This window comes from Pteropus alecto, unplaced genomic scaffold, assembly GCF_000325575.1.
Source record: "Pteropus alecto unplaced genomic scaffold, ASM32557v1 scaffold172, whole genome shotgun sequence".
NCBI lineage: Eukaryota > Metazoa > Chordata > Mammalia > Chiroptera > Pteropodidae > Pteropus > Pteropus alecto.
In genome coordinates, this window is record NW_006431924.1 from 405,236 (window position 1) to 414,436 (window position 9,201).

Below are 9,201 nucleotides of genomic sequence, written 5' to 3' on the forward strand. Positions count from 1 at the left end.
GAAGTAATTTTAACTTAATATGTCTGGACCATAGAGTACAAAATAAGAAATAGCTGTATATTAGGCTAGAGAGATAAACAGCAGCCAGATCATACGTATTCTATTTCTCCATTAAGGAATTTGAGTTTTCCCCAAAGACTACAGAGAATCTCTGACCACTGAATGATATTAAAAAGAGAGATGACACAATGATAAATAGTTTTATTATACTTATTCTGGCATCAGTGAGCAATCCTCCCGCCTCTCTTATTCCCTCTTAAAAATGATAAAGACAAAAGTAAAGATTAATTAAGAATGGGTTTGAGTAATAGTGGTGGTTTTAAACATGTCCACAAATTATTTAACATTCCTCTCATATTGAGGAGTGGGAGCCAAGGTCTATTTACCTACCGAAGGACATCTTGGTTGCTTCTAAGTTTGGGCAATTATAAATAAAGTTACTATAAGCATCGGTGTGTGGGTTTTTATGTAGACAGAAATTTTCAAGTTCCTTGGGTAAATACTGAATTGTATTGTAGAGTATGTTTAGTCTCCTAAGAAACCAATAAACTGTCTTACAAAGTGGCTGTACCTTTTTCCATTTCCATCACTAATAAATTAGAGTTCCTGAAATGTGAGATTTTAAATATAGTATTTTGTCTTTGGTTAAAAAAGAATTTTGAAGTATTTTTATCTGATTGAATATGTTAATTTATAAAATTGTCTTTTGTGTAATATTTTAAATGTTATGCTGAGAATACAGGTGGAGAGCAAACTCTAGAAGTTGACAGACTGGGTATTTACTCTAAGATAAAGTATTAGCATTTAGAAATAGTAATGGAAGTTTCATCTCCAAATTATTTTTCATATATAAATTGCTACCCTGCTTAGCTTATTTTTAAAATAAAAGTTAAAATCAGTATTTTAACTAGTTATGATTGTTTTCAGATTTGATCAGAAAACAATAGTCTTAAAATATTAACCTCCATTACAATTACTTTTCTCGACTGGCTGTAAGTTGAGAGGTTTAGTTATATTTGGGTCAAAGCTAAAATGAGCTGAAAATTTCAATTTGAAAATAAGGACTAAAAATTATAACCATGTAATGTGATAAACTAATTCTTGGATTTTCACACATAAAAGAATTGAATGATGCTATGGAGAAAAATAATTAACATCAAGAAGTAGGGTTACGTAATTCATTTTCCTTGTTTCAATTATAAAAATGTCTTTTGCTTTGTAGGTTTATTTTTTAAAGCAGAGACACTGAGACCTTGATAAAAGAAGAAAGGTGACAGGGGCTGTCATTGTTTAATATAGTTTTCAGAACTCTCTTGCACTGGGCAAACCAACCTTTCCGTACCCTTCTTTATCGTTCACAACTTCTGTTACCCAGCCCCAGTCTCTGGAATTACTGCCACGAGTTGTGATTAGAAAGGCCTTAGTCCTTTTGATTCTTGGTGGGAAAATGGGATGGCCAAAGGGAAGCTACACTGGCACCTGGCCCACCACCCAGAGTCGTCTACTTCCCTTTCAGGTTGTACTTTTTATTCACTTTGGAGACACTTAACCAGTAATACTATCCTTCGGGTGAATTTTTGCATAGGAAAAAAAGAACGTCTGAATTAATTACTTAAATCGCTTGGTATTCTCTTTTCCATAAGACAGGCCCAACTTCTGAGTTAATAGGAGAAAAGTGAATCATTTCTATATTTGAACATGAGTGATCACGTCTCTGGATCTTGATTACAGTTGATACCCTTCACCTAATATGCCTTTTGGAATTCTTGAGTCACGTTTTGTTTATGTTCCTGCTCTAAGAACAAACTGCCGCATGGACCCAAACAAAATGACGCCAACGTGAAGGAGGAGGGATCACGGTCGGAGGAAGCCAGCCTAACTCCCGAGGTGCCGGGCGGGCGCAAATGTAGGAGCAAAGGGCTAAATGCAAGCACGGGGCATTTTTCCACTGGCCAAAGACCCCCAGGACCCTCATCTCTTCTTTCCCCAGACTCCAGATCCCAACAAGCTGGAACAAGCTAGATTTTCTCGCTGTTTGTTTTGGGGCTCTACTAAGAAACAGCGAGGGAGAGGGAAGAAGACATCTTTAGAACATATTTTTTGTTTTAAACCCATCTTTAATGTCACATTATCAATAAAATAGGAAGTAAAAACAGTTCCTATTTGTAATGACCTCTATTCTGAAAAAGTTTAGAAAGAAAGAGATTATGTTAAAACAGAGCGTGTGTCTGCCCACCCCCGTCCGGCGCGGGTCCAGGACGCTGGGGGCGGGGCGAAGGGCGGAGCGTGATGACGTCACAATACCAACGCGCCGCCGTGTTGTTTTTGTGTTCTCAGCTCTCGGGAAAAGCCACCGGGAATTCTTTACCTGGCAATCCCCTATCTGTAGACTAGGGCACCCGAGATCCCTTCTGAAAGCTCTAGCAGACTGCATTGAATACGGGAGCTGCCATTTCTGAAGGGATTCCGATCCATCGTGAAATTTAGCGGAGGGAAGCAAGACGGGAGAGACGCAATCATCAGCGAGGGAGGCAGGCCCCGTCCGGGGATCTTAGAAACCCTGCGGTTCATCATGAAGTTCCAGTATAAGGAGGACCATCCCTTTGAGTATCGGAAAAAGGAAGGAGAAAAGATCCGGAAGAAATATCCAGACAGAGTCCCTGTGAGTGTAAGGGGAGCGGGAAGGGGGAGGGGAATGGGAATATCGGGGGGCGGGGGAGTCGTGATGGCCGCCCGAAGGCACAGAAGAACGCTGGTCCCTAAAATTACTTAACCCTGAACGCCCTTCACTGCGAGGAGAGCCAATGAGATGGACGTTCTGACTGTGGACCTTTTAAAACCCGTATCCCCAGGGCCCGTACCCATCTTTAGAGCTGACCGCATCCTTAGAGCGGAGCCTACGTTTGAGTGACTCAGCAGTATTCACAGGCTGTTTAGGTTGGGATGTGCTCAAAATGTGACCCTTCTTTGCGAGAATGATTAGGTTGAGATATACATTTGCTGCCTTTAAGATTGCAGGGAAATTGTACCGGGAATAACTGATGCAGTGGGGTTTGCTCTCATAGATTTCTACCTTAGCTGGTTCGCCCTTTATCAAGTTGACTTTGGCCCTCATAGCATTGGGTTTGAGAGGGAAGCCAGTGGATACTTTCTTTTATTCTGTGAGAATGGCGATGGGGGGTGGCGAGTTGGGCGCGGGGGGCACAAGACAGACCTGGCCTAGAAAACAAGGTCATGTTCTCTGCGCAACAGTCGGATTGCCTCATCATTCCTGGCTCTGGGGGCAGGTGTGGGGGCAGGTGTGCGGGCAGCCAGCCTTCCTCCGGTACCTATTCTGATCATATTGTACCTGAGCACAGTCAAGAAGGGCCGAGGCCTTTTTCTCTCTATTTTGAACCTTGGTTTATGTAATTAAAAGTCAGGCAGGCAGTGAGGGGGAACAGAAAAGAAATATTAAGGTATTTATGCATCCGGGCGTTTACCCTGTCACCCCTCCCCCGCCACTTGCCTGATTTTTCTCTCAAGTAGGCTGCTCAGCCGTATTGAAAGGCAGAAGACTTAAGTGTGGTAGAAGGAGCAACAACCCTTGGATTTTGGAGATGGAGGAGCAGAGATTTTAATGTTGTGCTCTTGATCTTCAGGCAGGGTCATTAAGATGAATGTTACATATAATTTACAGGTAAAGGAATTGCGATAATCTGATGTGCTTCTTGACCCACAGGTACTCTCTGGGCCAGCTTCCTGTTCAATCCTTATCTAACTGTCATGGCCCCACAGCCTTTTCCTATAAGGAAGTGGAAGTGTGAAAGCCGTTCCATTTCCCGGGAATTGCACACAAAAAGGATCCTTCACTAATTACTTTCCTGGTCTCTGGACCTTGGATGACTGCTTTAAAAATTTCTCCCAATTCTGGCGACATTCTACTCTCTTATAATAACATTTAAAGTAACTTATTGATAGTACCACGTACCTGGGCATATTCTGAGTGCTGTGTCTATCGTCATTCACTTAATCCACACACCGTTATAATGCCCATTCTACAGATGAGGGCTCTGAAGCACAGAGAAGTGAAGTAACCTAAAGGTTTCACATGGCTGATCTGTGGTTAGACCCCACATTGCAGCCCTGCTGTTGAGCCCCTCCATGCTGTAATATTTCTCAATTTCTAAGGTAGTTCTACTAGACAGAATTCGGTTTTCACTGTGTACCTCACACTGTTAGGGATTGGAAATAGAGAATTGAACTGTTGCCGCCCTCAAGAGTTCACAAAGTATTATGAGACTGTTCCAGTAGCTGTTTGTAAATTACAAACTGAAATGTACCTGTTCCTAATCTAGTTTAAATTCCCATTTGTTTTCTTAAAACCGAGACCTTCCCATTTCAATCATCTGCATGTGTTCACCAGACTATTTCAGCTCATCTCCCCTCCTCCTATTCTTTTCCTGCTCAAAATGTGGTGTTAAATGTTTTACAAAATTGTATAATTTGTAAGTTATTAGAACCATCAGTCGGATCTCATGGTCTCTCTAGTTATGTTTTAACTAGCGATAAGCCTCCCAACTGCTCCTTAGGTGCTCAGCGTGTGACCTTCTTTCTAGTTGTGACGCAGAAAGAAGAGCTCTGCTCTCTGAGTTCTGAGATTTGATTTTGATTCTGGCAGAACCTTTCATCTTGCTGTGCTCAAGTGTCCTGTTTACAAAAAGAGTTAGAGTACATGATTTCCAAAGCCCCTTTCAGCTGGACCATTAGTGGTGGTAAAGCAATCCCATAGCAGTCCTGTACCCTGACTGCTCACATATCTTAAGCTTAACCCCAACAATATCTCTAGAGCTGCACACCTGAAGAGGTGTGCTTGTGCCTAAAGAGAAGGGTTTCATGGGTTCTTGAAATCGGTTTGATAGCTAGTGTATTGAAAACCTGCAACATAGCAGGAAACTAAATTCCTGAACAACGCTGAGTATTGGACACTTTTCATTTCACACAGAAACCAAGAACCAAACAGGCAAAGCATCTAGCCCAGGGCCCTCTGTAAGTGAGGAGTAGAGTTGGGATTCCTGAAAACCTGAATATTTCCTGGTAAATCAGGGCCTAAATGTTTACCCCTCCCCTTCCTGTTCCTCTCCAAATCATCCCTCCTTCCCTGCGGATGTCTTCTTTGCGATTGGCTTTATTGCTCTTTTTCTGCACCCTTCCTGTTTTCATCTCTTGATTGATCGGAGCTGGAGCTTCCAGGTCTTAGTTCCTGCTAGACACAGCTCTGTGTGTCCTGTTTTCCTTTGATTTTGTTAACCTGCCACATCCTCTTCATTGTTGGTCCTTCACTGGTTTCTTCCTGAAGCTGTTCCTACTTTGTCTTTTTAATTTTTGATTCATATATTACCACTCCAGTTTTTATTTTTAGTTTTAAGTGTGATCATGTTCCTCTGGACTTCTAGTATAGGATTCTTTTTCTCTGTAAACACAAAATAAATTTTTCACTGTTTTAATCTGTCCCCTTAAATTTCAAAGCTTTAAACTCCTCCCTGTAAGCCAATCCTTATGTTTATATAATTCCATATAATTTACAAAGCTTTTTTACCTAAAATTTAATGGATTACTCAAGTTGATTGTATCAGTACCATGACATTGTAAAATATGTGTTGGAAAGTTATCTTCCTTTTACCCATTGGAATGCTGAAGCTCAGAGAGATTAAGTGACCTGTTGAAGATCACACAGCTAGTAGGGATACTCGTCCAGTGTTTATTTCTGCTTTTTTTAACTTTTCTATACTTCCCATATCTTCTATCTAGGCTGCCGATATTTTCTAAACTAAAAAGCTAAAGCTCATGGTTTTACAATAGATTTTTAAAATTTATAATTTAAATTAAATACATATTATATAACATAAATCTATAAGTACTAAATATATTTTATAATATTTAATTTAAATTTAAATAAAAAATTTACATGCATAAAATGTCTTTAATTTTTGTATAGCTTTTTTTCTTTTCAGTACAGAAATATATGACCTTTCTAAAACTTGAAGTATTATAAAATATTTGTTGTTAACCTTGAAAATCCCTTGAGATCTTAACACAATCAATGTTAATAAATGGGTTATTGTACTGACATCATATTACAGAATATCATACTATAAGAACTGTTTTATTACTGACTTTTTTCACTCAATAAAATAGTATCTTGAACATATTTTGTGCAGTTATTCTCAAAAATTTTGACGAAGTATAAAATTTAAATTGTGTTATCAATATCTTTAATGAATGAAATTTGTAAGACATAATAAAACTAATAGGTGTTCTGGACATTCCGAGACAACTCAATCTTTTTAATGCTCTAATTAAATATCAGAAAGCATATATTCTATAGTATACCTTAGAGGTAACTCACAATTAAAGTTTTTTTTTTTACTTTTCATCATCTGCTTGAAAAGAAAGCCCATTTCCTCATACATTTTGTAAGGGATAAAGGAGAATAAGAAATGGAAAAGTTTTATTGGGCCTAGGCAAACTCACTTCAGCTAGGGCACCTATCGGATGGGGAAGGAAAAACATGAGGTTGGATTCTATAGTTTTCATTCCCACTCTCTGCCTCTCCTCCCAGGTGATCGTGGAGAAGGCTCCTAAGGCCAGGGTGCCTGATCTGGACAAGAGGAAGTACCTAGTGCCCTCTGACCTCACTGGTAATGCTCTTCCCCTGATTATCCCCCTTCCCCAAAGCATTCCCAGTCCTTCCTGTATGCATGAGCTCGTGAGACTGAGAGGAAGTAGGGATGAAGAAAGTGAGTGGAATTCTCCAGAGGGTTAAGTGATTCAAAAATGGTGACATGATTCTTCCTCATCACCAGTTCCCTTATGCATTTCCCATGGTAGGGTCTTGTTTGATTTAGACACAGCCAAGTACAAACCATGGAAAGAGAAGATCAGATGTTCATTATTTAAACCACTTAAAATTCATCTCTGTTGGTGTGATACCAATTTATTCCCAAAGGAAAACCAGACTAGTTTCTTTGGAGGACCATATTTAAGAGGTTCTCGGCTCAATACCTTATCTCCTCAAGCTATGTTTTTTGGTAATATTTCGTAGATACTGTTTGGAATTGCAAAGGATATATTCATTCTTCACCTTGATCTTTAATGGAATAACCACTGCGTCTAAGAGGCACTGGAAAGATTTTTGTAGATATGTTGGCTTCAGAATGATTGATTAGTTTTGAATATCAGCCTTCTAGAACTTTTTCAGTGCTCGGTAAAGGAGAAGGCATTTAACCCCACTCATTGCCCCAACACTGGAATGAGTGACGGTGCTAAAGATTACAGGAGTCCAGAAGTTCTCTTCTCATTAGTTTGTCTTAGGGTGGAAGTGAGTGTGGAAGTTTATTTCAAATCAATTTTAGACAATGATGAGAATGTTTCAGTCTGGATATACGTGGTATTCCTTCAGAGTTGTCCTCTGGCTTCGAGTGGCTATCCTAACATTAGGTCTGAAATGGAGTAAAGGAAAAGAAATTCTTATTTTCTGAGAAATAAACTCTTCAGTGGCATGTCAGAGACTCTGAGGCTTCTTTGAGTTCTCCTTTTTATTTCTACAGCTGTAGATGACACTATTGGGCTCTGTTCAGATGGTATGTAAAGGTGGTACTTGGAACAGGTGCGACAGAATTTTTTTCTGGGTCTTACCCTTCTCCTCATCCTTTGTTTTATTCCCTCTTGCCTTCTTTTTTTAAACCTTTCTTCTTCCAGTTGGCCAGTTCTACTTCTTAATCCGGAAGAGGATCCACCTGAGACCTGAGGACGCCTTATTCTTCTTTGTCAACAACACTATCCCTCCCACTAGCGCTACCATGGGCCAGCTGTATGAGGTAATGATCCTTGGTCACAACAATACTGTCAAGTCTGCTGTTGTCCAGCTTTGTCCCAGTGCATTTTGATAACACACCCGGGAAGTGGGGCAGGAGATGTTGTCTATCAGGATCCTCTTACACATGTGGTGTGAGGCTCTGGGAGATGAGATACCACTGACTATCCTTTGGGGATGTAGCAGCTACCAGATTTGATCCCTTTGAATTCTCTTTCAGTCTTTCCTAGAGTGTTTTAATAGTGGATTATCTTTATTGAAACAGCAAGAAATGGCTTCTGGCTGTGAAAATTCCAAATAAACTGAAATTTCAAATTAAGGATAAATCTTTAAATTGATTCATCTTAACAGATAAGCTCAACCAAAGAGAATAATTTGTGTGAATTTATTTGGTTTACTGTCAGAATCTAATACAAAAAAACTGTAGTAAAGGACTTTATCACACTGTATCACTAACAGTGTAACCGTGTTATTCCTTAAAGGAGTTCACACAGGATGCTGCCTTCGTGTGGCCCATTAGTGAGTTGAATAAGCTTCTAATATTTCTAATTTTTATTCCATAGCATATATTCCCTATTAGTATATTTTTCCAGTATATACGTTTTGTTGTATCTCTATTCTCCTTGCTAGAATGAGTTTTAAGGGTAAGAACTATGTATGGCCTAGTCATGTTCTTATCTCTGATATCTATGTGTATGATGTTCTCCATGAAGGTTTTTGCCTGTGAACTCAAAGTTCACTTTCAACAACCTCTGCTTATTCTTTGTTCCTTCTTCTAATGGAGACTGATGATAATTTCCATATCTACTTGACAAGGTTCTGTGATGCTCAGAATCCTGGAGATGTTGAATGTGATTATGTCTTGTAAATTTTCCTCTACTCTCTTCCCCTAGGACAACCACGAGGAAGACTATTTTCTGTACGTGGCCTACAGCGATGAGAGTGTCTATGGGAAGTGAGTGGTAGAAGCCAGCAGATGGGAGCACCTGGACTCGGGGGTAGGGGGAGGGGTGTGTGTGGGACTTGGGGAAGGGGGGGCTCCCACCATGGAGGAGACAGAAGGTGAAGACATCTGGAAACACTATACTGCACACACCGTCATCATAATTTCACCTGCTCAATTGATATTTTTTGCTGCTTCCTCGGCCCAGGGAGAACATGTGTCTGGACAGATCTGTTGGATCAGCTTTGCTAGAGGAATGGAGATGATGTAAATTCACAGCATTGCTGTGAATTAATTTTTGTGAGGTTTTTCTTAGAAGAGTCAGGAGATGGGCAAGTTGGGGCCAGATTGTGGACCAGCATCAACTTCCTGCTCTCCCTTCTCTTTGGGCAGAGATTCTGTT

At 40.0% G+C, this 9,201-nt stretch overlaps 1 protein-coding gene across 4 annotated transcripts; it reads left to right on the top strand.

Moving 5' to 3' along the window:
• The first annotated feature begins 2,284 nt into the window (after positions 1-2,284).
• GABARAPL1 (GABA type A receptor associated protein like 1) lies at positions 2,285-9,201 on the top strand. Of its 4 annotated transcripts, XM_025043359.1 has the most exons (6): positions 2,285-2,662; positions 3,529-3,679; positions 6,602-6,680; positions 7,590-7,622; positions 7,741-7,859; positions 8,749-9,195. In XM_025043359.1, exons 2-6 carry the CDS (start codon positions 3,656-3,658, stop codon positions 8,812-8,814), a joined length of 321 nt encoding a protein of 106 aa, XP_024899127.1. In that variant the 5' UTR covers positions 2,285-2,662; positions 3,529-3,655; the 3' UTR covers positions 8,815-9,195. The 4 variants fall into 4 exon arrangements, with proteins under 4 accessions (XP_024899127.1, XP_024899128.1, XP_015440993.1 ...); XM_025043360.1 differs by lacking the exon at positions 7,590-7,622 and having other exon boundaries at positions 2,286-2,662; positions 8,749-9,201; XM_015585507.2 differs by lacking the exon at positions 3,529-3,679 and having other exon boundaries at positions 2,286-2,662.

Bases quoted from the DNA above. Each gene is read 5' to 3' on its own strand.
- GABARAPL1 (XM_015585507.2), top strand. From the start codon at position 2,573: ATGAAGTTCCAGTATAAGGAGGACCATCCCTTTGAGTATCGGAAAAAG. The intron at 6,681-7,589 runs GTAATGCTCTTC...TTATTTCTACAG, and splicing joins AGTGCCCTCTGACCTCACTG to CTGTAGATGACACTATTGGG. The intron at 7,860-8,748 runs GTAATGATCCTT...CTCTTCCCCTAG, and splicing joins CCATGGGCCAGCTGTATGAG to GACAACCACGAGGAAGACTA.